This window comes from Panthera pardus, unplaced genomic scaffold, assembly GCF_024362965.1.
Source record: "Panthera pardus isolate Hobbes unplaced genomic scaffold, ASM2436296v1 HiC_scaffold_7, whole genome shotgun sequence".
Lineage (NCBI taxonomy): Eukaryota > Metazoa > Chordata > Mammalia > Carnivora > Felidae > Panthera > Panthera pardus.
Genome location: NW_026527002.1, coordinates 80,743,616 through 80,771,553, shown reverse-complemented (window position 1 = coordinate 80,771,553; position 27,938 = coordinate 80,743,616). Strand labels below are relative to the sequence as shown.

Below are 27,938 nucleotides of genomic sequence, written 5' to 3'. Positions count from 1 at the left end.
TCGGGGGCGCTGACGGCACCTGTGTTAGACCCGCGTCGCCGCGTCCTGGTTTGCAGCCCTGGGCGTCTTGTGGCGTCTGGGTAACTTACTGGGGCGTATCCCCTGCTTTGCAGCTGGGTGGAGTCTGCCCAGGCCGCCAGCAAAGTCTTCAAAAATTACGGTTTCGCTTCCGAAAGTTTCTTTTGTTCTTGGATATCTGCTCCTTCCTGATAGTCTCGTGCTGCCTTCTATGGCCACATCCTGCACTCCTCAGACCCCTGACCCCTGTGTCCCCGCCACTTTTATATCCTTTGCTTGTCTGGCCCGTTCTTGACGTGTGGCTTTCTGGCTTGTTGGATGACGTCTGGCTACGAGCCTGTGACTGGGCTTCACCAGGAACCGGGAAACTCTCTTCCAGAGGGCATTCCGTTGCGCTCTCCCAGCCGCCAGGGCCCTCGCTGGGCTGTGAGCTGGCCTTGGGGTCTGGCGTCCCTGCAGGAGGTGGGGCTCACCGTCGAGGCGGCCGTCGCCCCCTGTCCTCCCTGCCGGCTGCACTCTCTGAAGCAGGGGCGTCCCTGGGGACCAGGCCCACCTCGAATGGGACTAGCGTGTCCCGGAGAGTGCCCCTTGCAGGGTCCCGCCCAGGCGGCAGCACCGTGAGCCTCGCCACTGAGCGGAGCCGGCCGATTGGCCTGCACTGGGCAGGCTCCGTCCCAGCCAGGAATCGGGTGGGGTGGGAGCAGCTGTGGCAGCCTGCGGGCACGCCCCCTGGGAGGGGGGCAGCGGGTGACCTGTGCTCAGGAAGGTCGGTGTCCACACCACACCTCCCCAACACGCGCTAGTGGTTCAAGCTGGATCTGGGTTTTTTTTCCTGACCCCGAAGGAAACACTCTCTAATGGTGCAATTCTAAGTACCAGGAGCCGGCGTGGGGGTGGGGGTGGGGGGCTGAGCTTCCTGCCAGCCACCGCCTTGTGTGACGGACCGGGGGGAGGGTCCCAGTGCTGGCATTGCAGGGGACCCCTTTCCGGTCTCCTCTCCTCGTCTGCCCTGTGGGCCTCTCGTCTGGGGCGGGGCTGGCGGCCACAGCCTCAGCAACAGGCAGACGCTTGTCGTTTCTGGGCAGCTGTTCCGTCCCAGGCTCCGCGCTCAGCGCTCACTGGGGTGACCTTTCTCGGTGCCCCCGCAGCCCTAGAAGGGGGGTGCTCGGCCCGTGTCAGAGAAGGACACCGAGGCGCAGACAGGTTCACGGTTTGTAAGAGCTAGGGAGTGGTAAGGTCGGGGCGTAGGTCGGGGCGTCTGTCCCAGTGCCCGTGTCTTCACCAGCAGACCTGTCCCCGCACAGGAGAGTGGAATCCCAGGGGGTCACCCTGGAGGAGGCGCAGGCTCACTGCCCACGCCACAAAGCTTCCCCAGGCATCTCTCCCTCTGCTCACATCTTTGGGGTCTCCTGCGGGCGGGGGTCCCCAGGGCCAGGCTGCCAGGTCCCCGAGAAAGCACGTGGCACAGGGGCAGGACTGGGACCGGCCAGCAGGCTCCTTGGGGTTCCTCACCCCCGCCAGCACACTCCTGCCTCAGGGCCTTTGCTCTGGCTGTTCCCTCTGCCCAGATGCACTTCTCCACCGCCCTGCTCGACTCAAATATCCCCCCAGTGAGCTCCACCCTGAGGCCTTTTAATCTCCACCCCCTGCCCACGCCTCGCCTCTGCCCTCGCCGCACACCATCTTCTTTCCACCACGGTTTCTGCCTGCTCACCTACCGTCTGATTTCAAGACACGTTGTGTTTATCATCCACGTGTGACACCCCCCCCCCCCCCCGTCGGCTCCCCAGCGCCTGCAGGCGCCCCTGTCCTTAGATGCTCTGCACTGGCGGACCCGGCGTGGATTTAGCTCGTGAGAGCGCTCGGTAGGGACTGTTTTCTCCTGTCATCCCGAAGGTGGCCACGCAGGGCCTGGGACGGAGCAGGGACCCCGCGCGGCAGTGGCAGTCATTGCTGCCCCTGAAGTGGCATGCACGGGTCAGCGCCCTGGCGACAGGGGCAGGACCCTCCACACAGGCTCGAGCCCTTCCCCGCCTGCATGGCAGACTGGGTTTGGGAGGGCGCAGGGTGGGGACCTGCGAGTCAGGACCACCTTCGGCGTCGTGGGGAGACAGAAGCAGATGGCTGAGGTGGGGGCTGGCGCCGACCCAGGGCTCAGGCTCCTCCTAGGAAGGGGCCGCAGTGGGCCACACTGACGCAGAAGAAGGTCGGCCCTGGTAGGGGGATGTGGCCGCGGTGCGGCCTCTGACTGCTAGCAGGACCTTGACCTCGGAGCTCCGGCCCATCCACCCTCTCCCCTTCCACCTGCCCTCGCCCCCAGGACCTCCTCCGGGAGCCTCCCCCCGACCTGCACCTCTCCTCCTGTCCCCAGGCCCGGCTAGCGCCTGTGCGTGGGGGGGGGGGGGGGGACCCAGGGGGGTGGAGGCGGCTGTGGGTGCTGCAGGCAGGGGACAGGGGCTGATGTCCCACTGAGGGTCCTGCTGGAGAATGGGGTTCTGGGGAGCGGCTGGCAGCTGGCACCCTGGCGGCACGGTGGGCTGAGCTGCAGGTGGGACCCTCCCTCTGTCCTCTGTGTCTCTGCATGTTTGTCCGGGACGCCCCCCCAGCCGGACGAGCTCAGCTAGCGGAACACAAAGGAGGTGGGAGGCGGGGGAGCGAAGCTGGGGACTGGTGCTGATGGGGGGCAGGGTCTGGGGGAGCTGAGTACCTCCTGCGCGGCCTGGGAGGGGCGGGGGTCCTGGGGCCCCAAAGAGACAGAGGGGCGTCCTTCTCCCGGAGAAGAGGCAGGCGGGGGGCGGGGGCTCGTCGGCGAAGTGGCCCGGCTTCCTCCGCTGGGTGGGGCTGGCCGCCGCCCTCGGTAGGAACGCACAGACCCAGGCGGATGGCGCGGGCCAGGAGGGAAGGACAAGCAGACAGCTGTCTCCGACCGACCTGCCAGCGGCCCCGACCGACACTCGCCTGAGTGACACGCGGGGACCCGCGTGCGGTGTCATCACACACACCTGCCCGGCGAGCAGTGTCCACTCCACCAAGATGCGCATTTCCTCCAGCTGTCGCTCGGGGTCCAGCGGGGTCCCCGGCCTGCTGGGGCAGCAGCGTCACGGCACCATATCCTAGAGTTTGGGGACATTTCCTTAACAGGAACGAGAGGGTGTGCGTTTACAGCCCGAAGTGAAGTCACCAGGGACCACGGGCGTCCCCGCCGTGGATTCCATGAGACCGTTCGTTACCGTGTTTCGTAGACCGGAAACCGAGGCTCAGGGGGCCAGGTGCCGGCCAGCGCCCAGGGGCGGAGCTGGGAGACCTGCTCGTTCCGTGAGAGCCGCCTTCACGCCAGGCCCCTTCCGGGGACGAGCGGGCGTATCGCCGTGGATTCCCCATGTGGTGATGCTTAGCAATGCGGCTCCCCCAGATACGAGCCCCTCTGTGAGCCAGCCCCGGTCCTGGGCCCGTAGGGCGGACACGCTAGTCGGGAGAGCCGGACACAATCGGGAGTGCGGGAGGTACCCAGCACCGCACGCGGGGAACCGAGCGGAGGGCGAGGAGGCCAGGGTGGGCACGGCCGGTGTGCATGAAGAGGGCCGGGCCCTCTTAGGATGGCCGGCGAGGGTTTTGCTGACAAACGAGCAAAGAGCTGCAGGAGGTGAGGCTGGGCTGTGCCCAGGTGGTGTGAACAGTGCGTGCAAACGTCCTGAGGCCCGAGGCCTCAGTCCTGCTCTCCGTTGTTCAGACCACACCAGCCTTACCCCCTCATTCCGGGGGCGCCCAGGTACTCTCTGCCTCAGGGCCTTGGCACGCACAGACCTGCTGCCTGGACCATTCTCACAAATCTGCTGACTCCCTCCCTCCCTGCCTTCATGTCTAGATGGAAAAGTCAGCTTCGTAGTGATGCCTTCGCCGATCGGCCCTGAGCCCTGCTTCTTCGCCTACTCTTCATTGCCCCCCCTGCGCCCTGTGGGTTTTCCCGAGAGCCTGCTTCTCACCTGGCTCCTCCTGGGAAGCCGCCTCCACGCCGAGGCATCGTCGTTCCCTGCTGCCGCTCCAACGCTGGGACGGCGCTTGGCACACGGGGGGTGGGGGGGCCCATGCGTGTTTGTTACTAATTCTGGGAAAGGAGAGAGGAGCTCGGGGCAATCAGCTGGGGGTGGGGGTGGATGTCGGTAGGGGCCTTCACTTGTTCACACGGCTGTCAGGGAGCTCTGGCAAGAGGGGGTCTGGGGACGCAGCTGGTGGGGAGCAGCTCAGGACTGAGTCACGGAGATGGGGCGGGGGCCGGGACCTCGGTGGGACGTCCGTGCCTGACACCTGCAAACTGGCCCCTGGCTCGTGGGGGCTGGTCCTGTCCGTGACCTCCTGGGGGCACGAGTCCCAGCCCAGACGCTCTGGCCCCACTGTCCCTCGTCCCACAGCCCGGGCAGCTGGGAGAAGCCGCAGTGGGTCTTAAAAGGCTTCCCCGTTCAGACTTGTGTCTTTATCACAGAAGCTCCTTGAAGCCAAAACACAAAAGCAAAAATCAAACAAAATAGAAGCTCCCCCCGGAGAAGAGCAGTGCTGGGAAGTGACAGTGGTGACGTGTCTGCAGTGACCCGACTGTCCTGCGTGTGCTCGTGTGTCTGTGACGCGGACGGCTGCCCACGGGCACCGTCTCACGCTCATTCCCACTCGCGCGTCTCGGGGCCTCTCTCCCGGCAGCACACGCAGCGGACCCCCCTCTGACGCCGCAGGAGGCTGGCCGAGGGGCCGATGCACTTGCCCAGTATGTGGCCAGTGACCTTCGGAAGCTAGAGCGGCCTTGGGATGAGCTGTCCCCCAAGTACTCCCCAAGTACTGCCCCAGGCATTGCTGGGCCTGGGGACTTTGTTCGGAGGCTTCTACCTAATGCTGTGTCCCCTTGAGCCCTGAGGAGGTCCCACCAGGGGACCCTCCCCTGAGTGCCCGGAGACACCTGGTCCCCGACGGAGGGAGTCGTTGGTCAGGGTTGACTCCATCCGGCGTGAAAGCACAGGCTGGGTTCCTTTCACCGACAAGACGTTCTGTTGGAGGGACTGGCCCTGGTAGGTGCTTTGGGTCCGGCATATGGCAAGTGCTCTGCCAACCCCCGGGGCCCCCTCGGAGGGATGCCGGCCTCACCCCTGCACACACGCGTGAAGGGTGGTCACCAAGCCTGCTTTCTACAGCCAGCGAGTGAAGACCGCAGTGCACGGAGCCTGGCTCCCTGGCCCGCTTCTGTCCCCACCAGTGACACTGCCCAGGGTAGGAGTCCTGAGCCTGGCATGATTGAGCCCTGCCCACCAGAAGTCATGGGCTCAGAGGGGAGGGGAAGACAAGCCCACCATCCTGATCACAGAGGGCAGCGACGAGGGGTGGGCAGGTGGGCATCCCCTGAGGCATCAGGACATACTTTCAGGTTGGAACCTGAGCCACGTGGGAAAGGGAGTTAGGATGGTTCAAACAGTAGGAGCAGCAGTGCAAAGGTCCTGGGGCTGGGGCCATATTTAGGGAGGAGGAGGCAGTCTGGTGAGGCCTTGCATCAAGCTGAGAAAGGCAGGTGTACAGGTGGGGTTTTTCGTGGGGGTGGGTGGAGTTGGGGTTGGGGGGCCAGGCAGGTGTTCAGCCCAGGAGAGAAGAATGAGGCCTGGCCGCCCCAGCCCCAGCCCCTCCACTCCCAGGCCCCTGGATGAGCCAGCTCCTTCCCCGGACCTCAGAACCTCCAGCCCCACCTCGGCCTCAGACACTAACCTGCACCGGCCCCCTCCTGCCCTACACCTTGTCGGTCCCCTGGGGCGGGTCCCAGCACAGTGGGGCCAGCACTCACCTGGCGGAGTGTGGCATCCACCAAAGCCCCCGGGTCTCTGGCCAATGCCATCCTGGGGTGAGTGCCCTTGCGCCCTGTCCCGGGGAAGGTGCCCCGTGCCCTGTTCTGGAGCAGGTGCCCCAGTGCTGTCCTGGGACAGGTGCCCCTTGAGCACTGTCCTCAGGACACAGAATCCGTAAATCAAGTCATGATTCTGTAATTTTCCCCCAGCAGAATGTGCCCATTTCAATAATTACAGCATTTGTGATCCACTTAGAAAACATGATATTTTTAACGTGAACACTTAAGAAACAATCCGTTCCACACCCATCTATCCAAATGGCTCCGATTTTGAATAATTCTTTTGAAATGGAGTCTAAATATATACAAATAGATGTTTCTGAAATGTCATGTATTCTGAATACATTTGCATGGGAAGCGGCTTCTGAGGAGTGGGGTGGGGGCTGGGCAGCTTTGGGGGGGGCGGGGAAGGAGGGTACCGGTGGGTCAGAGGGCAGGGGCGGAGGGGCCGAGCTCCCGGCCGAGAGAGGGCACAGAGCTGTGTGGGCTGGGGGCACGGGGTCTGGCCCAGGGGTCCGGCCCCCTCACTGGGAGGCCCTGGGCCAGTCACTGCCCTTCCCTGGGCTGCGTCCTCACCCGGACCACCAGGCCCAGTACTCGAGGCCTTGGGTGTCAGCAAGGGTCCCTGGAGGCGAGGGCAGGGGCTGCCCTTGGTCCCACCGAGTCCCAAGCCCAGCACCTGATGCCCCGATGCCCTCGCCCCCCTCAGCCTCCATCCTGCTTTCCCTTCTCTTGGCTCCCTTCTCCCCAGTGAGCCCATGGCTGCTGGAGACGGGTTTCCAGGACCCCCACTTGGCCCTTCTGGACCGCTGTGACACAGGACAGCAGGACCCAGAGGCTGAGGGCAGCGTCAGGTCAGGCATAGAGGCCTCCAGCTGCCCTGGACCCCTGAAGAGGCTCTGGCTTTAGTGAGCACCCACCGGACGCAGGCCCTGCTGGCCTGGGTCACCGGCCGCCTGTGCAGGGGCCCGCCCTAGAATTCGAGGCCGAGGTGTGCAGAGATGCGCCATCCGGGTCCAGGCAGGCGAACACCTTCAGAGAAGCCATGAGGGGTGGTATCGCCCCTCCTGTCACACGAGGAAGCAGGCTCAGAGCGGGAGTCTTGGAGGGAAGGGCGGGTCGCCCTGGAGCCCCATCCAGGCCCTTTCCGGGCGGGGAGAGCCAGGTGGAGGCCGGAGGGGAGCAGGTTAGGGGGCCCGGCCTGCCGGCTGGAGGCCTGACACCCCACTTCGTGGCAGCTCCGTGGGCAAGTGTCCTCAGTTCCTCAGGGAGTGTCTGGGCGGCCACGCTTGTCACTAGGTCACCGGCACGCCCCCAGACCCCGCCCCTGGTGCTGGTCGGGCAGCTGGGGAGTGGGCAGAGCAGCCTTCCCGTGCTGCCCCGGGGTCCTCTCACCCCACAGTCCCGCCTGGCTGCTCCCTGGCCCGGCTCTGGGAGGCGGGCCCCGCCCCTCGCGCAGCCTGCAGGTGCAGGGGGCAGGGCCTGGAGAGCTTGGGGGACTTGCCCCTCCCCCCAGGCCTTTCCCCCAGACTGTCCCGGGGGCGTGTTCTTTGCTCTCCGAGGATCTGTCAGTTGTGCGGAGTTTCCTTCTGTTCCTGCACAGACTCTGGTTCTTTGAATTTCTTTTTTTGTTTGCTTTGTTTTCCGTCCCTTGTGATGACAGTGCTCCCCGCTGTGTGGGGTCCTTACGCGGTGCTGTATCTGAGGCTGCGGCACCGAAATGCTGCTTAGAAGGGTGTGCGCGCGCGCCTTGGGGCTTCACCTAGTGTGAGCTGGCCGTGACCTTTATTGGGGCGCACAGAGGCCAGGGGTTGCATGGGGTATTCCCAGAGCCTGGCCCGTGGGCCTCTGGAGAAAGCTCTCCCAGGTTCGGGCCGGCCAGCCCCTACTGTGATCACAGCTTTGGCTCCCTCCACTGGGCCTGGAGTCCCAGAGAATTGCAGGGGTGGGGAGGAGGGAGCCTGGGAGTCTCTCCGCTCACCCTCCCCTGCTTCTGAGGCTGGCTCCGGCCTTGCTTCTCACCTGACTGCGCACCTCTGCAGGCCCTGAAGCCCCTCTCCCCTCAGCCGGGCCCGCCCGCCCCCTGCAGGCCTGCCGCCTCAGTCCCTGTGCTGGGGGTACACCCTGTTCCCTCATTTTAGCGAAGGGGGAGCAGGCGGAGGGTGGCGGCACCTGCGTGTGTGCCCCCTGGACTGATGACCCGGCGTCCGTCCTCTCTCAGCGTGGACACGGAGCCTGTGGAGGCCTGAGGGCGGCGGCAGGGCCCCACGTGGGCACAGCCGGTCCCCTCCCCTTGGTCCTCTGGCTTCCGCTAAGCCCTGCCCAGGTCAGGGCAGCAGTCGGCCCAACACGCTCCCACCTGCGGTCTCCTAGTGGGAGGAAAGGGGCCGAGCTGGCGCAGAAGCAGCAGGTTTTGTGTGGGAGGAAGCACGGGCTGGGGGAGGGCATCCTGGAGGTGGCGGTGCCGGCCTGGGTTTTGCCGATGGAGCAGGAGTTCTCTGAGTGACGCCCGGGTAGGCAGAGGAGGAGCCGCGGAGCAGGGCCCTCCCGAACTAACTTAGACTCCACCCACCCCTGTAACTTAGACTCCACCCACCCCTGTAACTTAGACTCCACCCTCTCCCTGTCTCCACCCACCCCTGTAACTTAGACTCCACCCACCCCTGTAACTTAGACTCCACCCACCCCTGTAACTTAGACTCCACCCTCTCCCTGTCTCCACCCACCCCTGTAACTTAGACTCCACCCACCCCTGTAACTTAGACTCCACCCACCCCTGTAACTTAGACTCCACCCTCTCCCTGTCTCCACCCACCCCTGTAACTTAGACTCCACCCCCTCCCTGTCTCCACCCACCCCTGTAACTTAGACCCCACCCACCCCTGTAACTTAGACTCCACCCTCTCCCTGTCTCCACCCACCCCTGTAACTTAGACCCCACCCACCCCTGTAACTTAGACTCCACCCTCTCCCTGTCTCCACCCACCCCTGTAACTTAGACTCCACCCACCCCTGTAACTTAGACTCCACCCTCTCCCTGTCTCCACCCACCCCTGTAACTTAGACCCCACCCTCTCCCTGTAACTTAGACTCCACCCTCTCCCTGTCTCCACCCACCCCTGTAACTTAGACCCCACCCACCCCTGTAACTTAGACTCCACCCTCTCCCTGTCTCCACCCACCCCTGTAACTTAGACTCCACCCACCCCTGTAACTTAGACTCCACCCTCTCCCTGTCTCCACCCACCCCTGTAACTTAGACTCCACCCCCTCCCTGTCTCCACCCACCCCTGTAACTTAGACTCCACCCCCTCCCTGTCTCCACCCACCCCTGTAACTTAGACTCCACCCCTCCACCCCCTCGGAGGCCTGAGCAGGCCTGGTAGGGGCCGCATTCCCCCAGCTGTTACTGCGCAGGAGCTTTTGACCGCACAGCTGACACTAATTGGGCCCCCATCAAGAGCTTAATTCATAATTTGGGTTAATTGGCCCCCCCACTGTCAGCCCCATCAGCTCCTTCAATGCAGGGCTGTCATTTAAGAGTGATTAGTCACAGTGGCTTCTTGGAGTGTGAGGGAGCCAAGCGGAGAGAGGATCCAGACCCCACTTGGGCATGAAGGCAGGGCTGGGGTCCCTGTCCCCTGTGGTGTCTTCTCCCTGCCCTTTCCTTCCTGTCCGGTCCCCGGACAGCTTTGTCCCAAAACCACACTGAGGGGCTGGGAGGGCGTTTCCCAGCTTCGGTGTTTGCATCTCTGAAACGGGCTGTCCTGAGCGTCGTGGCCGGTGTGTGGTGCCCAGCGCCATCCCTAGGAGGACGGAGACGGGCAGCCATCAGGACAGGGGGACTCTGTGTCTTGGAAGTCTGGTCACTGGGGGCCTCGTGACAGCCCCTTGGGTATTGGACATGGGTAGAGGGCTGGGGGACCCCACCCTTACTCCCAGAGAGTGACCTGTGGCCCCTTGCTGCGGGGGCTCCCCACCTCTGGGCAGTGAGGGCTTTGGGGAGACCCGGGCAGGGGAGGAAGGGACAGCTCTTCTCTGGCAAGGGTGCCCACGCTGGGCTGGGTGAGGCTGAGAATTGGCTCCGCCCCTGAGCTCTCCATCAGGAGGCCACTCTCCAGGGTCAGCAAGGAAATGGCTCCCGGTCTGTTCAGTTAATCACCACAGATGGGGCAGCTGAAAGGCCAGCGTTACTGTTCCATAGTCTGGAGACCAGAAGTTCAAGGTCAAGGTGTCAGCAAGATCGGCTCTTTCTAAATTAATTTTTTTAAAGATTTTTTTAGGTTTACTTATTTATTTTGAGAGAGAGAGAGAGCATGTGCAAGTGAGTGGGGAGGGGCAGAGAGAGAGAGGGAGAGAGAGACTCCCAAGTAGGTGTCATCCTATCAGCACAGAGCCCAACTTGGGACTCGATCCCACAAACCATGAGATCATGAGCTGAGATTGAGAGTCGGACACTCAACCCACTGAGCCAGCCAGGCGCCCCTAAGATTTAATTTTTGAGTGATGTCTATACCCAACGTGGGCTTGAACCCATAACCCCGAGATCAAGAGTCTATGGACTGAGCCAGCCAGGCGCCCCGAGGCTGGCTCTTTCTGAGGGCCGTGAGGGCGAATCTGTTCCAGGCCCCTCTCCTTGGCCGGTAGACAGACAGCCGTCCCTGTGTTCACACGGCGTTCTCCCTGTGGACCCGGGTCCAAATTGCCCATCTTACGAGGACACCGGTCATGATACATCAGTGCCCACCCGATGACCTCGCTTTAACGGCATCACCTCCATAAAGGCCCCGTCTCCAAGTGAGGCCCCGTTCTGAGGTCCTGGGGGCTAGGACTTTAGCATATCCTTTTGGGGGGACACAGCTCAGCCCGTGCCACCAGATCGCCCAGGTCAGTGCTGTGGCATCATTGTTGGCACTTTCCCTCTAACCACTGAAGGGCTTGCTGTAGATGAGGGTGCCTCCCCAGCACAGGGAAATGGGGGGCTCATGGGGCGCTGTTCTGAGGCCCCAGCCATCCGCCCACTCAGCAGTCCCTGCCTGGGTCCAGGGCCCTCCTCCAGCCTTTAAAAATGGCCCGAGCTTGGCGCCTTGTGTGGCCTCCTCCCCTTTCAGAGTCAGCGATATTCAATGGGAAAACCCTCCCACCTCCTTAAGGAAGTCTCTCCATGCTTTACTGGAAGGTCACCAGGGAGCCAGAGGGGTCAGCCCATCAGGTGACCCATGCCCTGCCCTCTGCCCCTCATCTTGCTGCTGGACGCTGAACTGAGGTGACATCTTCAGCTCCTGGCCAGTGGCCCCCTCAGGAGTTGGTGCCTCTGCACAAGGCTCCCTCCCTGCAGGGGAGGCGGCAGGTGCTGGGGGCTGGAGCCGAGGTGGCTGGGGGTGGGGCTCTGCCTCGTGCCAGGAGGGGAGCTGCGGGTTGGGTCTGCAGAGCTCCTCATCAAAGGACTGCCTCCGCCTCCACCATATGTCCTAGCCTGGGCTTCTGGCAGCCCCTGGGCCCTGCCTGTCACGGCCCCACCTGCCTCTTCCCCTTGAAGTCAGTGGAGAGACCCAGTGGCAGTTTGCTGGTGGGGTAGAGAGGGGACTGGAAGGGGCCAGGCTTGGTGGAGGCTGCTGTAGGTTTGGAAGGTGCCAAGGAGTCACTTGTCCCCCCCATTCCTCTCCAGGTGATCTCTCCTGCCTCTCTGGGGATCCTTCTCCACCCTAGCCCAGTCCCTTTGGCTGTTCCTGTGTCTCCCAGCTTCTCCGCCTCCCTTCCCTGCCTCAGCGAGGTGGAGGGTTGGAGGGTAGAGGTGGAGAGACAGGTCTGAGTGCAGATAACATCCAAGGAGGCATTTGGCTGCCATCCAGGACAAGGTCATGGTCCGGGAAGGTTGATCTGGGCCCAGGCAGAGCAGGTGTGGACACAACCCTGGCAGATGGTGAGCATGAGGCCATGCAGGGTCCCGTTGGCTGGGCTCCGCCTGGGCTGCACAGATGGGATAGCCAGACACCGGAGCCTCCGGGAGGCGAGCGACATGCCCTAGGTCATGTCGCTGTGCGCATGTCACGGTGTCACGCATGTCGCATGTCACGGTGCTGTGCTCCGTACGGCACATCGCCTCCCCTGGGGGCTCCCAGATCCGTGCGGGTGATGAAGCGTGTAACCGGTTCCGTGCGTAAGCTTCCTTTAGGGGCCGGATGTGTGTGGAGGGTCAGACCTCGGGGCATCCCATCTGTGGGGGGCGTGCAGTGCTTAAGAGCTGGCTGCGTCGCTGGAGGCCAGATTTGAATCCTGACCCTGCAGCTCACAAGCCGGTGGCTTTGGACAGGCTACTTCACCTGTCTGAGCTATCATCTGCAGACCAGGGTGTTGACAGGGCACCCTCTGAGCTCTGGGTGAGGGTAGTGTGAACAAATCCACACAGCCTGCTGTCGGCACCACGCAAGGCTCGGGAAAGGGCAGCTGTCCTGCCGATGAGGACGGGGCCTGTGCGTCTGCACCACGGACAGAGACACCAGGGTCCTCAGCCCAGGCGCTGTCCTGGGTCCTGAACTGCTCCTTGGCTCAGGTTCTCTTTCCCTGTTAGCAGGGCTGTGGGTTTCTCTGCCCTCCCACCCCCGGCTCTTAGCAACTAGAGGTCTGTTTCTCATTTACTCTGGGCCTCCCGGCCCCTCCTTGCCTCCCTCCCACACACAGTTGGCATGTGACTGGTGACAACAGCTGGGGGCAGGGAGACCTGAGTCTCAGATCTGTATGCACCATCTTGGAACCCCGGGGTAGTAATACTGCACTCAAGGCTGGGAAGCAGAGCTGTTCAGATGATGGCTGATCTTCACATGGCGTGTGCGTCCCTTCCAAAGCAGAATGACACCGAGGCAGCTTGAAGGAGCTAAATACCCATCCAACACCCAGCAGACCCCCCCCCCGCCACCCTACAGTGGGACTGGACCCTCACCCCAAAACTCATTGTGGACACCATCCCCCCCAAACCCAAGTTCAGTCACACCTACTCCAAGAAGCCCCCTGACTCCCCTCATCACCACCAATTCCTCCCCTCACTCATGGCTGAGTTTCTGTGCCTCACCCCCACCCCCACCTATAGCCATTTTGAGAAAGATGGACAAGGGTGGGTGGATGGGTGTATAAGTGCATGGATAGGGAGTTGGGTGGATGGATGGGTGGGTGGATGGGTGAATGGATAGGCTGATGGGTAGATGAGTAGGTGGGTGGGTGGATGGATGGATGATTGGATGCATAAGTGGGTGGGTGGGTAGATGGATGGAGGGATGGATGGATGGATGGGCAGATGGATGGATGGATGGAAGGATAGGTGGATGGGTGGATGGGTGGAATCAATGGATGGATAAATGAATGGACAGCCAGAGCACCCACCTGATGACCCAGATGGGCAACCTGGGGGAGTCATCCTTGACTTATTTACCTCACTTCCCTTGCATACTCAGTCACAACCAGGTGATTCTGAGGATTCCTCTCCTGGTCTTGCCTCTGTCCCCTCTGATCCTCCCTTTTCTCTCCAGACACCTTCCCTTCCACGGATCAGCCTTCCTTGTGACCAGTCTTCATGGTTCTTCTCCACTTTCCAACCCACCTTCTCTATTTGCTTCCCAAGTGGCCTCTTCACTACACTCTCTCCCTGCTTAAAATTCTTCACTGTCTTCTGTGCTGTCCCTGGATTTGCTGCCCAAACCCCTGTACAATCTGCAGGCCCATCCCATCTGTCTCCCTTGCCTTCCTACCTTCCCTGCCCACGCTGGCCACTTGGTGACCTACCAGATCATTTTAAGCCCCCATTTGCCCTGGGTTCTCCCTTGGTCCCTTGCCTTCCACCTCCTGGCCTTCCTGGAGAGTCCCCACCCCTCCTCCAGGGCCCAGATAAAGTATCTTTTCTTCCAGAAGCCTCCCAATCGTCATCCACCCATGAGTCCCCAGCACAGATCTGTATGTCTCTCTCTCCATGAGGACTTTGCTGGTGGGGCCCAGAACCTGTTCAATTAATAGCAACCACAACAATATACAGGAATAAGAATATCTGGTGAGGGCTACATTCTGTACTTTCCATGCCTCATCTTAATTAAGGCTTTCAAATGTCCCCCCTGGAGTCAGGGGCATCAACCTGTGCTTATAAAGAAAACAAGGTTCGAAGAAGGGCTGTGGCTAAGGACTCCCCCCCTCCCGAGCTAAAGGGGGCCAACTGGGCATTACATCGAGGCCTGGCTGCCTCCTTCCCTTTGGGCCTGGCTCCAGGGCCAGCGCGAAGCATGTGTGCCAGCTCAGGGCAGAGCGCCTGGCAAGGGACAGGCTCTTCCTGGCCCACAGCCCGAAGCAGGCATGTACCAAATGCCCCCAGGATGGGAGGCTGAGTTACAGGTCACCATAACAACCTCTCTCCCTCTCTCTGTCTCTGTCTCTGTCTGTCTCTCTCTCTCTGTCTCCCAGCTCCAGAGACGCAAGATCAAGTGCTGCTTCCTGTCGGCTGGAGTCACTGTCCTGCTGGTCATCATCCTCATCACTGCCACCTCTATCCGAAAGTAATGCCACCGACGGTGAGTGTCCCAGCTGCCCCCACGCCATCTGGCCCTCTACCCTTCCGCTCATCTGTGCATCCATCCAGCCTCCTCTGTGCCAGGCGAGGGTTTGGCCCCGGTGACCCAGCAGGGGATGTGGCAGGTGGGGGCCCCCTTCCTGGAGCCCACAGCTGTGTGGGCGGCTGACCCAAAGCTCCCTTCATATAGGCACCGACTTCCGAAGGGTCCCGACTGGCAGTTCCCCTGGGCCGGCCAGCGAGCAGAGCATGCTGGGAGGTGCAGCGGGCGGGTGCCGGGACCCTGGTGGGGGTGCTGGACAGTGGAGAGCAGGTGCTGGGCCTGTCCTGGGGCTGGGCAGGAGCTGGAGCGGATGGGAGACTGAGACGGGGCATGGGACGCGGCCGCAGCGACAGTGGGAGCCGGCACGGCGTGCTGAGCAGGTGTCTGGCTTCTCTGTGGCTGCGAAACAGATTGGCTTAGAGCTTAGTGGCTAAAAACAGCAATAAACACTTACTATCTCACAGGTTCTGTGGGTCAGGAATATGGAAGCGCTGCTCAGGGTCTCTCCCGAGGGTGCAGGCAGATGTGGGCTGGGGCTGCACCCAGATCACTGGGCATCCGTCTGTGGGGCCCCAGCTTCCTCCCAGGCACCTCTGTGTGGCTCCTGCAGACGTGGGTCATGGCTTCAGACAGCAAGATGTCCCCCAGGCCCCCTCTGTCCTGCTGCCCTGCCAAGCCTCCTCCTCCCCTTCTCCTGAGCTCAGCACACGAGGGGCCCAGCACATGAGGGGCAGGACGATCCGGTTGGAATCTGGCTCCCCCAGAGCGAGGGGTCCCAGGGAGCCAGGCAGACGCCGCACCTAGTCACTTCTGCGGCACCCTACCACTCCCTCGGGGCCGCCCCCGCGGGTGTGAGGGGCGCCTCACTGGGCGTGACTCCAGGGAGGGCGGACCAGGGGGTCACCCTGGAGGCTGGCTTTTGTATCCAGGCCGCTGCAGAGGCTTTGCACTTTAGAAGGGTCCTTCTGGCTGCAGGGAGGGGGTGGGTGGAGGGGGGCAATGGTGCAAAGGGACGTCTGTCTCCTCAGGGCACCCTGGTGTCCAGCACCTGGGCCCAGCTCTGGGACACTGCGGGTGCTGGGCGGGGGTTTCAGGGAGGAACAAGCAGACCCCACTGGGCTCCATAGCCTCCCTCGGTGTCCCCCCCAGTCATTGTCCCCATGATCCCCATCACAGCCTACGGCAGTGTCTGTGGCGGGCAGCAGGTGAGGGGGGGCTGCAGGGTGCTCTGTGGACAGTCAGTACAGCCCAGAGCCCTCAGGGTCCCGCATCCAGACTTGTCTTAGAAGTCCTGCTGTCTCCAGGTGCCTGGGTGGCTCAGTTGGTTGAGCGACTAACTTTGGCTCAGGTCATGATCTCGTGGTTCATGAGTTCAAGCCCCACGTTGGGCTCTGTGCTGACAGCTCAGAGCCTGGAGCTGCTTCGGATTCTGTGTCTCCCTCTCTCTCTGCGCCCCCTCCCCCCATGCACACGCACTTTCTCCCTTCCTCTCTCTCTCAAAAATAAATAAACATTAAAAACAAAAACGAGTGCCACTCTCATTGAGAGCCACCCCAACAAGGCAGGAGTGGGGAGCCCTGGCAGCCCAGAGCCCTGTCCTGGCGGGCAGCCTCTGATTGGGTCACACTGTCCCTACGGCTGGGCTGGGATGCAGGCAGCCAGAACAAGGAGGGGTGGGGGTGGAGAGGGAGACCCGTTTGCTGTCAGCCTGCAGGGACCGGTCCTCCTGGTGCCCCGAGCTGGGCAGGGTCCCACCCTGGCTGAACCCCGGGGCCAAGGGAGCCCCGGACTCAGAAGGTCTTGGCTTTCCCCGGGAGCACGCTGCGTGCGAACCGGCCCTGGCGCCCAGTACTCGGCTTATCCCTGGATCTGCTGCAGAACTTCCCGAGGACACACGGCAGCCCCGCGTGGCCTGGCTCCCCCGGGGTCCCTTCGCTGCTGAAGTTTTGGGCCCGCAGAGAGAATTCCTGCTTGGGTGGTGGGACTATGGGAGGGGCCTGCTCTCCAGGTGAGGTCGGCAGCTTGCCTCAAGTGGCAGGCTGGGTGGGGTGGGACCCCCGAGGGGGCAGAGGCCTTGGAGCCCCGCGAGGGGGGGCCAGGGCCCAGGCAGCCTCCCTGCCCCGCCCTCGTGGCTGCCCTGGTGGGGACTGTCATCCTCCTGGGCACCTGGGGAGCCGGTGCCTCCTGCCCCCCGACCCGGGAGGTCCCCAGCTGGGACTCAGGAGCAGTGAGCCTGTCCCCGGCCCCCTCCTGCTGGGGTCCACAGCTGGTGCCCCTCGGCTGGAGGTGTGGGGGCCTGGGCAGAACAGGAAGCATCTTCCCCTGGAGGCCTTGTGGACACGGGCATCCAGACTTTGGCCTCCACGCTGTGGGAGAGCATTTCCTGTTGGTTTAAGTCACTCCATTTGCGGTCACGTGTGACCACAGCCCCAGGACACTGCCAGAGCTCCACTTGTGTGACACCTGAGGCTGGCAGGCATGTTACCCACGGGATGGACGCCCCTCAGCACTGGTGCCCCGTTCTGCCGGGGACACCGGCCCGTTCTCAGGGCTTGCCCTCGGTCACGCAAAGCCTGGGCCCCTCGTGTGCCGAGCTCAGAAGAAGGGGCGGAAGAGGCTTGGCAGGGCAGCAGGACAGAGGGGGCCTGGGGGACATCTTGCTGTCTGAAGCCACGACCCACGTCTGCAGGAGCCACACAGAGGTGCCTGGGAGGAAGCTGGGGCCCCACAGACGGATGCCCAGTGATCTGGAGGCGAGGCGAGGCGGGGCTGTAAGGGCCAGACCCTCCCCTCGCTCCTCCTCCAGGGCTGGGTCTCTTGATTCCTGCCAGCACACCCTCTCTCCCCTTCAGATTCCCCCTCCTTCCCTTCTGGAGCTGGGGAACAGTCGTGGCCACCCAGCCGCTTCCCCACTCTGCACCCTGGAGCCCTTTCCTGGGCCAGGGGTCCCCGCGGGCCACGCAGGGACACATCAGCTCAGGTGCGCCAGCCGGGCCAGAAGAGGGGCCGGGCACCCCGGACGCCGTCTGTGAGCAGCCGGCCGGGGCTGCAGGGTCTCGCTGGGGGACGCGGAGGCCGCCCTCCGGCTCGGGTCCCAGAGAAGCGGGCCTGGGGAGGCTGCCCTCTTTCCCTCGCCGCCCCACCGAGCTGCTCTGAGGACGAAGGCAGCTAAATATAAACAGCACTCTGAGGAAGGAAGAGGCTTGATGCAAATGCTGGGGTATGATTTCCTCAGAGAACAGCAGTCTCTGGGGGAGGAGCTCGGCTCCCCGACTTGGAAGAAGGCCCCCCACATGACGGCCGGGTGCACGTGCCCATTTCTGTGCGACGGGTGAGACCCTGCCATCCGGGCAGCTCCAAGGGGGCAGAGGAGCCCCCCCCAACCGACGTCACACCGCGGTCTGGGTCACCCCCTGTGCACCCCCACCGTGGCTCAGCTCTTTCCCATTTACCAGCTCGCACCCGGTCCTCACGGGGCCTGAGGGACGAGTCAGGAGGGGGAGCTCACTCAGGTGGGGACAGCGGCTGCCACCAAGCAGGCGTCTGGAGGCTCCACAGTGGGGAAGGTGCCCCCAGAGTCCCCGCGCTCAATTTATGTAAGCGTGAAGGCTGGTCTGGGACTGAGTCGGGGCTCCGGGTGTGACCAGAGTGTAGACTGAGTCTGTGGTCAGGCCTGGGCTTCCTTGGCCCTGGCAGGCAGGTGGCAAAACACAGTGGGACAAGCCCACGTGCCCATTCTCCTTAAGTCGCCCTGGCCTCGAGCCCCGATGTCCCTGTTGGAACCCCCTTTCCCGCCCAGGAAAGTGCAACTGTTTCCAGAAGCATGTCCAAGCCTGGCCATTTGGTGAGGAGGCCTCACACTGGAGATGAAGTTCGGGGTCAGGCTCGCATGTTGGGCCTGGAAGAGGAAGTAAGGGTAACTCTGGGTCCCCAGCACTGCCCACAGCACTGACGTGTCTAGAGGTGGGCACAGCTCCCCCCCGGCAGCCCAGCTGGGAGTCCTTCGGGCCCAGGGGTCAGAGGGCTCTGGCTGCAGGTGCACCCTGTGTCCCTCGTTCCCGGGCTGCAGTGGGCACACAGTAGCCGTCTGAACAGACCGCGGGGACGGGCTCCCGGTGCGCCCCTGTCCAGATCTTGGCTGTGGAACCTCGTAGAAGCAGGGGAGTCCTTGGGCTCCGGAGAGCCCCCCACCCCACCGCCCTCCTGAGCACACACGGCTGCAGCGGCCGAGCCCAGGACCGCTTTTCGTGTTGGACTTTGGTTGCCGTGGACTGTCCGTGGGTCCCTGTGGGATGTGAGCCGTCTGTGGTCGCCGGCCAAGTGCAGCACCCGGGGCAGAATGGGTGAGTGAAGGGGTAGAGGGCCAGCAGAGCGCTGACGGGGGCCTGTCCCGGGTCCCCGGCTCCCTGCTGGAGTCACAGGCTGGGCTTCGAGGGACAGAAGATGACAGTATCTAGGCAACAGTCAATGGAGTGTTTTCCATGAGCCCCAAAAATTTAAGGGGCTAAATGGAGGCTTCTAGCAAGTCATGTTTTTAATGTTTTCTGAAAGCTGTGAAATATCGGCCAAAAGACATTGATTTCCATTTGGGAAACGTGTAGCCTGGATTTTTATGTCCATGCTTCTCTGCTGTGCATACACGCATGTGTTTTCATGTGTGTCTGCGTGTGTCTGCGTGTGTGCGTGTTTCCACGTGCGTGGTCAGGAAAGACCTTTCCCTGCCCGGCCCCGCTCCCCGAAGCTGTAATTCGAATAAGGGCCTGAGTGCGTCATCCTGGGAGGGCAGGACACAGCAGTGGCTCTGTTGTCTGCTCATCAAGCGCTTAGTAGGAGCTTCGCCTGGGGATTGTCTCACTTCATCCACAGCCTTATCAAGGAGGTGCTGGTGGATCCTTGTTCAGACGAGTGAACTGAGGTGCAGGCCGATGGAGGGCCGTTCCCGGAAGGGGGCGACATGGGGGAGGGGATGATCATCCGCTGTTGGGACTGTTAGAGAAACCCTTGCCCGGAGGTGAAGTGCAGCCCCGGGCCACACAGCTGGGCGTGCCGTGGCCGGGCTTCCGACCCGGTCTTCGTGCCCCTGAGGTGGACCCAGGGTCTGCGTGTGTTCCGGGTGGCTCCAGATGGCTCAGTGGTGACCGTTCATGGTGGGGGCATGGTCGTTCGTGGTGGCACCTTTCATCCCCAAAGTTTGGGAGATGAATTGGATGAACTCTCTGTGCTGAGCCAAAGTCCCGAGAGTCCGGTCGCCGGGGATCTGGTGGCTTTGGGCCGCCCTGCTGCTCTGCCTGAGCCTGTAAGCACGCCGGCCAAGGTTGGCCCAGGCCTGGGATGCTGGAGGCTTCCTTGGGTGTCCTGGGGGCTCTGTGGGGGTTTACACATGGAAATCTCTCCTCTGGGGCCCAGGTCCTGCCTCCCAGAGCTCCTGGTCACAGGCAGATGGGACAGAGACCAGTAAGAAGGCTGGAAGCAGAGCTGAGGGCGGTGGGCTTCACCATGGCCCTGATCTCACCCTCGGTTTCTTCTGTGAAATGGGGGCATACTTTTTGGGGTCACGGTGAGCATTAGTGATGAAAGCCTGCTGGGCGCCTGGCCCGGAGGGGGTCTGCACTCCATGCTGGTGGCTGTTTTCACTGTCCCCATCATTGCTACCACAATTAATCGTATCGCTGTTATTACGCACCTGCTCTGCTTTATGGAGGTGCGACAAAGCTGGCCTTTTCCCTCCCATGTTCCCGTGTGGCCCTCCAGCCAGCAGGGCCATATCTTGCTCTCTCTGTTGCCTACGGCAGGGCCCAGAGCCACCTAGAGGTTGGTGATGTGTCCATGTGGTTCGGTAACTACCCCAGTCCCTCCCTGTTGGCCAGCTGCAGGTGCGGTCAGATCCAGCACCACCCTGAGGAGCTCACAGCCTCAGGGAGAGGGAGGCCCTTGAGGTGTGAACTGCCAGGAGCCGTAATAGGGGCAGTGCTGCTGGAGGGCTTCCTGGAGGAGGCGGCTCTTGAAAGCGGAGTATTGAGAGGTGGGTATGGCTCCTCTGTCAGCCCAGGAGGAGGGCACTCCAGGCCCAGGACACAGCCCAGGCAGAGGTGTGACGGCAGAGTGGGTGCAGCACTGAGGCAAGAGCTGGGTGGGGCCGGATTGTGCAGGGCCTTGAGTAGGAGAGAGGTGGCAGGTGGAGAGGCCGAGAGGCCAGAGGCTCCCTGGGGCACTTGTCCGGAGCAGTTCTTTCCTAGTGGGCCTGAGGGAGCCATAGCAGACGCCAGACCCCCTCCCTTTGCATGTGGTTGCCCCGCCCCTTGGCACTCCCACCGCGGCCGGGCAGATGGCCATATGAGGAGGGCAGGACTGAAGCAGCCAGTGGAAACGGCTCTTGGCCAGGAAGAAGATGAAAAAAAGCAAAAGAAAAGCACGAGCGTGCTGGTGGCCGGCACAGAAGGCGGCAAGTGTGTGAGTGGCGCGGGAGGTGTCGACGGACATGATGCATTTTGTCAGCCAGCATGGAGAGGGGGTGGCATCTTACCAGACCCAGCCTGGGATCTACGGCCGGAACAGCTGCCCCGTGGTCCCTGGGTGGGACTCGGCAGGACGGCGGGACCATGGGACACAGTTGGGGCCGCTGGCGGGTTGGCCAGTTTCCCGCCGCAGGTGGGGTGCTGCATGGGCAGGCCGGTGCTGGAGCTGGTGGACCCGGCAGGGTCTGGGGGCGGGGCTGGCCTGGGACGAATCTGGGGGCGTGGCTGAGGGAGGGGCTGGGCTGACAGGCGGGACTGGTGGCCGGACTGGCCTGCGATTGGAGCTGTGGGCGGGGCGGGGCGGGGCGGGGCGGGTCTAGACCTGGGGGCGGGGCCGGGGCTGGAGGGCCGGAACTGGTCTGGGAGTGGAGTCAAAGGACCCGGGCCGAACCCTTCCGGCTTTCCAACCTTGCGCCTTGGGTAGGTGGCGCGTGGAGTCCCAGGTTCCTCCTCTTTGGGCCCGGGACACTCAGACCTCGCTGGGGTGTTTTATACGGCTTGGGTGAAGCCATGGGTGCCCTTGGTGCACGAAGCTGGTGCACACATTTGGTGCGTTTCCTCCCCCCTCCCTACGTCCTGTCTTGCTCTGGGCCTTGGCCTGACCCCTTCTTCTCTGTACAGCCCCATCTCGAGCGAACTGTCCCCAGACTGGCCACCGACCTGCCCCCACCATGTAGCTCCCCAGAGTGGGGATTCGAATTCCCCTGCTGAGCCCTGAAACCTCGGCCTGGGGTAACATCCCCCAGACCTGAGCTGCCAGGCCCCTGTCCCGGTCACAGGGAGGGAGCGTGAGCCCTGTGGGCCACCCCACCCTCATTCCTGGAAAGAGGGTCGGGCTTAGCCCCTGCCATCTATCTCTCCACCCTACCTCCCTTCATCCCCAGCTCCCAATGGCCTCAGATTTGGTGTCCACGACTCCTGGCTCTGGGCCAGCGCCCCTCCACTGGGCCACGCCCTCCTTGCAGTGACCACGGTCACTACAAACACACAGCAGCCTGAGGGCTGTGCCAGGGCACTGGGCCCTCAGTGAGCAGGAGGGTGGGAGCGAGAGTTTGTAGCCACACCTGATGGGTGTCGGCTGAGTCTCTGAGGGGCTCATCCAGGGCAGGAAGAAGGTCAGAGCCAGGCCTGACCCCCATGCCCACCTCGGCCTTGGGGCAGAGTTCAGGGTCAGCCCTCCCAGCCAGCCACACAGGCATTGCTGTGTCCCTTGCTCACTAGGTGGCAGGAGACACGGGCTTGCCTGCCCCAGGACATTTGCTCTTCCCCCAAGGAACACCCAGCAGCAGATAAGGGAGGGAGGAACCCTCCCCTTCACTGGGGAGGTGTGAGCCCCCTGCTGGAAGCAGGGCACGATGACCGGAGGACCCGATTGACGAAAGACCTTGTCTGTGATGGTGGGATGGCCCTGGGTTTGAGTCCCCGCCTACTGTTCCCACTAAGCCACTGAACTTCGTGGAACATTGGCGTCAGGTGTGAAATGAACCAGTCTCTCCCTTAGAGCAGGTCAGCGGGGACATGGGAGTGCCTGACCGCTTTCCTCCTCCCGTCTTCCTCATCCTGCTTCTCTGGGCTGTGGCCTCCAGCACAAAGCAGAAGGAGACGGGACTCTGCCTTCAGGGCCCCTTTAGACGCAGGGATTCTGGCCCCACCGAAGGGAAGACACTTGGGCGGGAGCGTCCTTGGCCCATCCTGACAGAGAAAAGAGGGTTTTTCTGAAGAAAAGGACGCTTCAGGGGGACCCAGGAGGACCCCCGCTGGGCAGAGTCGGCCAAGCCAGCTGCAGGTGGCAAGCCCCTCCTCTGGTGCCATCTCCCTGCTCCAAGCAGGCAGTTTTGCTTCTGGGTGCTTCTCAGCAATTGCAATAATAAATTGAATAATTAAGCTAAATCCACAGAAGAGAATTAAATATTAATCTCTAATAAGCTATTCAGAGAGTGTCACCAGCAAGGACCACTAGAATATGTATGCCCCAGGGTGCTCCCCGCCAGGCCCCCAGGAACCCCCTTCCCGGGGCGGGACTGACCCTCACGGGCCTCGGTCCAGGAGGGAGACAGTGTGCTAGCCCGGATGTGCTGTCACGCCCTGGCCACACTCTGCCAGGAAGCCGGCAGGCCCATGAGGCTGGCATCGGGCCATCGGCAGGAGGAGGTCCCACAGGGTCTGGGTGGCACCTCCCTGGCAGCCGAGGCCCCTCGTCGTGGGAGGGCAGCAGCACCATTTGGCGGAGTGGTTCGGGGACGAGAGAAGGACGCACCTGAAGGACATTGACGGTGACCTGAGAGGTGGGGACTGTCCCCACCAGGACCCTGGTGAGCCAGGCCAGGGCTCTGTGTGACACCTGTGCTCCAGGCCTCTCAGCCATCACCACGCAGCTGGGGGAGCTTATGGGTGGCCTGGCCTCAGCCGGTCAGAGGGCATGCTCCAGGGTGCGTGCGGGGCATGACCTGGACACTCTGAGCCCCGACCCTGGTCCCTTTCAGAGCCCTGACCCTGGTCACACCCGGAGCCCCGACCCTGGTCCCTTTCAGAGCCCTGACCCTGGTCACACTCTGGCCCCTGACCCTGGTCACATGCTGAGCCCTGACCCTGGTCACTCCTTGAGCCCTGACCCTGGTCACATGACGAAGCTGGTCCCGAACCTCTTTTTAAGAGATGAGAAAGCTCAGACCGTGACAACTGTGTTCGGCTGCAGCAAAAAGCCGGTGATGGTGGAGAAGGTAGGCAGGCCCGGGGCACGTTTTGGAGGGCGGCGAATGCAGGCCAAGGGACCGGTCTCAGTCCAGTGTCGTTGGGGCACTGAGGGTGTTTGGAGCCAGGCAGAGCCGTGGCAGGGGTGGTGGGGCTGTTGGATGTGCTGGCCCCGTGATGGTGGCCCCTGCCCAGGAGACTGGGGCTGAGTGGGAGGGCCCGGGCTGGAAGAGGGGGTGCGCCGTGCCTGGGGCAGGGGGAGCGGAGGGGCGGGCGCCGCGAGCGGTGGGTCCCCAGGAGGGCCTGCCTGGGGCCGGTACAGCCTGTGCTGGATCCAGCCAGGCCCTGCTCCCTCGGCCGGGCCGGAGGCTGCTGGGACTACTGCCTGAGGCTCACCTTCCACTGGGCCCTCCGGCCTTCAGCTCGGCCCCAGCTGGCTCTGCACCCGAATTCAGCCCCGGGGCTCTGTGTCAGCGCCCTGATCCCCCAGGCGCGGTCGGGGGCCGAGCAGCAGTGGGCACCGAGAGGCCCCAGGCAGAGCTCAGCCAGTGGACGCCCCTGCCATAATCGCCAGATTCAGCCGACTCAAAAGAGCTCGGTTAAATGTGAACTTCCAATCAAGAACAAACCATCTGCTGGTGTGAGCGTGCCCCGTGCAACGTTTGGGACGTTCTTGCACTAACGCAAGCGTTCACCGCTCCCGCGACATGCAGGCTGGCGTCCTGCATGTTGCCCGCCCACGCGGCAGGGCCGTCCGCCCCTCCCGGGGCTCCTGGCAGCTGGTGTCCCGGGTACAGGAGAGGTTGAGAAGTCACCGCAGGAGCCAGTGAGCAGGGGTGAGGCGCAGGGAGGAGGTGTGGAGGGGGCGGAGGAGGAGGAGGAGGTGCCTAACTTTTCCTCTGAGCGTCCTGGCAGGTCAGGGCTTGGGTTCAGCGGGGTCCCAGCTCCGCCCCCGCCCCAGGCTGAGTCCCCACCCTGCAGGCTCTTTTTAGGATAAATGAGCAAATCCAGGGGAACCCCTAGTGTGTGACAGGCGCTTGGGAAGTAAGTGTGGTCTGTTGTGATCGTGGGGCTCGGGGCATTTGCGGGTCCGGGTGAGAGGCCCCTCAGGCCCCTTCCGTCCATCCATAGGCACTGGAAGTGAAGGTGCTCTCCCGGGAGCTGAGAGGAGCGGCCTCTGCCCTCTGCCTAGGCTCTGCTGGGAAGGCCGGTGTGGGCCTCGCTGGTGGGACAGGGGTTTGGGAGACAGGGGCTGGGCTCGGTGCTCCAGGGTGGAGGGCAGGGGGGCTTGGAGGGCCAGAGAGCAGGCCTGGACCCTGCCACCCGCTGTCCCTGCCCCCACTCAGCCATTGGGGAGCCAGGTGGGAGGAGTGAAGCTGGGAGCCCAGGCATCTGGCTCCTGGGGCTGGAGGGCCCCACCATCATGGAGCACGGCCTATGGGGTTGCCCGCGGCAGGGGCTCTGTTTTCCTCGTCCTTGGCGCCAAGTCCTGTGATCTGGCATCCCTGAGGTCCCTGGCCCTCAGCCACACGCTCCGGTGACACAGCGGGTGGCACAGCTGGTGAGGGACACCCCCGAGCCCTCCCTGGGCCAGGCAGGGACCGTCCAGTTTGCTAGTAGCCCTGTCGCTCTCTGCCCAGGGCCAGTTTGGGCAGTTTCTTTGTGTCCATCCACGGGCTCCCTGTGGACTTTGCCTGCGAGTCTGCTGGGTCACCCCAGAGTGTGTGTGGCCCAGGGATGCGGGCACATTTGCTGCTTGGGAGGAGAATCGAATTCAACCTGAGGGGTCAGTGAAAACGTGCACCCGTGTTCAAGATGCGGTGAGTGGGCTGCCCAAGGACAGCAGCTGGGAGGGGCTCCCTGACCCCTCCTGTGCCGACCAGCCCCCGCCCCCTCTCCGCGGGGACGTGCATGAGCCAGAGGAGGGACACAGGACAGGGAAGTTTGTATCTGAGGTGGCTACGGAGAAGGTGGCCGCGCGTGAGGGTTCTCTGAGAGTTGACAGGCAACACGGGGCAGAAACAGAAGCAGGGTGTGCGGGGGGGCCCGGGGAGGGGTGGCTCTGGGGGGCCCCAGCCAAGGGAAGAGGTGTACGGGGGCCACCGACCGGGGAGGGGGAGGGGCAGCCTGGAGAGGGACAAGCCCCAGCCCCCTGAGAGCAGATGCCCTGCTGGCAGTGCAGGTCCCAGAGGCCCCTCTAGGACCCCAGCCCAGGGGCCACCTGCAACCCAGCTGTTCAGGAAGAGCCTGGGCGTCAACTGCCCCACCCCTGCCTCGCCCCTGTCCCTTCCATGGTCCACCCAAATCCCGTGTGCTGGTGCTTCCCTCTATGTGGCTTGTGGCTGAGGCTCTGTCCGAGGGGGGACTTGGCCGGGCACCTGGGGGCTGGGGACACACTGCCATGGCGCCGCGCTGGGGTCCTGCGGCCAGGAGGCACCTAGAAGAGCTGGGAACGGGGTGGGTCCCCCTCTGAGACACCCCCCACCCCCGTCCGGCACGAGGCCACTCAGCTGCGGGTGCCCCCACGCCCAGAGGCAGGCAGGGGGCTGGGGTAGCGTGGCTGACTCCAGGACGGGCCAGCCGGGCCCCAGCCCTCCGGGAAGGTCCCCGGAGCCACGAAGCCAGCCTGAGGGGTGCCAGCTGAGACTTCCTCAGTTTGTCACGGAGGAAACCAGGCTCGGGAGGCATGGCCCGCACCCGGCTCTCGGGACAGGGCCTGCCTGGGCCCAGCTCGTGCTGGGGACCTCCTGTGGCTGGGCCCCGGGATCAGGGGACAGGGGGTGCGCCTCCTGACCTCGGGGCTGGGGGTGAGGCTGCTCGTGGTTTTCAGCAGGGTGCTCAGGGCCACCCGTCAAGAGGGTGACGTTTGAAGAGCTGCCCAGTATCTCAGGGAAAAGCATTCCAGATGGACGGAACGGCGTGTAACCACCGGGAGGTGGAGGCGACCCCAGGCAGGGCCCCGGCAGAGAGCCCAGTCTGTGGGCTGGGACACAAGCTAGGGGCGGTCCTTCCCGAGGCCCGGCGCCTCCGGACCCTCCCAGGCCTGAGGAGTCCCGTGGAGGGACGTGGGAGCTGGCATGTCACGGGAGGATGCTGGAGAGGCCCCCCTGTCTGACCTGAGGCCCGAGCGTGATGGGCAGGCAGGGGGGCCTCTGTCCGGTGTCCACTTATGTTCCGGGCAGTCCGCTTTCTGGTGGGCTCACCACCCAGAGAGACTCGCAGAGGTCCCGGAGCTCCGTCCCCTCCTCCCCGGCCCAGCTGCAGCCCTGGAGAAATGGGCAGGGTTCCCCGGTTCCCTGGAGCTGGGGTTGTTGGTGGGGTCCCCGGGCGCGTGCACAAAGGGCAGCGGAGTCGGGGGCTCAGGCGGGCCGGGGGGTGAGGACGGGGCGAGCGGGGCGGGAGGGCAGCCTGACCCGGCCGGGAGAGTCGTGCTGGCAGCCGTGGTCCCCGGCAGTCACAGGCTGGCTTCTGATCCGTGAAATAGAGACCTTTCCTCGGGGCGGGGGGCACCCTCCTGGGGCAAACCCGAGGATGGCAGGTGGGGGGGGTCACCAGGGTGAACTTGCTGCCTCAGGCCTTCCTGCCCAGCCCCCAGCCCCCCCCACCCCCGCCCCGGGTGAGCCGGAAGGGGGGCCCCGCCTGACTTTGTGGGGGAGCTGTGGGCTCCCCGAGGAAGGGGCCGTGGTGGAGAGAGCCAGGGGGAAGCCAGCGCCTCCCTCCCATCCTGCCCCCAGGCCTCCTCCCCACGCCTGAGCCCCCGCTTTCCCAGCTGGGAGTTGATGGAGTCTGTTTTGCAGATCGATGCTGTGACCTGGCCTGCAGGGACCCTGGAGAGCTCGCCACCTGCCTGCCTCCCTCCAGGGCACTACCGGACATCTCTACTCCGACCTCTGGCCGGGCCTGGCCTAATAAACCGCCCGCTTCGCTGGCCGTGGTGCTGCTGGCCCCGGTCTATGTCCTTTCCGGCTCCGGGGCCCCTGGGGACGGACCCTGGGCTGCAGTGGGCAGGAGAGGCCGTGGCCGGAGTGGGAGGGTGTGTGCGTGTCGTGAGTGTGTTCCAGGCGGCATGGTGACAGGGGTGTGAAACCCGGGTGGCTGGACCGGGGCTGCCCCTCCCCCCACAGCAAGGACCCAGCCCCTCCCTGGACCTCGGTGTCCCCACCCCGGAAGCAGTGGCCGGGGGTTGGGGGTGGGATGCAGCTCTGAAGCCCCCTCCTGCTCCCTAGCTAGAAGCTTCTCTGTCTCCGG

The 27,938-nt window shown here is 63.6% G+C and overlaps 1 protein-coding gene across 2 annotated transcripts in view; it reads left to right on the top strand.

The window, feature by feature from the left end:
* The window catches only part of TSNARE1 (t-SNARE domain containing 1), a 150,509-nt gene extending 122,876 nt beyond the window's left edge, over nucleotides 1–27,633 (top strand). For both annotated transcript variants that reach the window (XM_053896408.1, XM_053896404.1), the window contains 2 exons: nucleotides 14,336–14,442; nucleotides 27,488–27,633. In XM_053896408.1, the coding sequence (XP_053752383.1) occupies nucleotides 14,336–14,431 (96 nt within the window). In that variant the 3' untranslated portion in view covers nucleotides 14,432–14,442; nucleotides 27,488–27,633. The remainder of the gene's footprint in view (nucleotides 1–14,335; nucleotides 14,443–27,487) is intronic.
* Nucleotides 27,634–27,938: the final 305 nt, after the last annotated feature.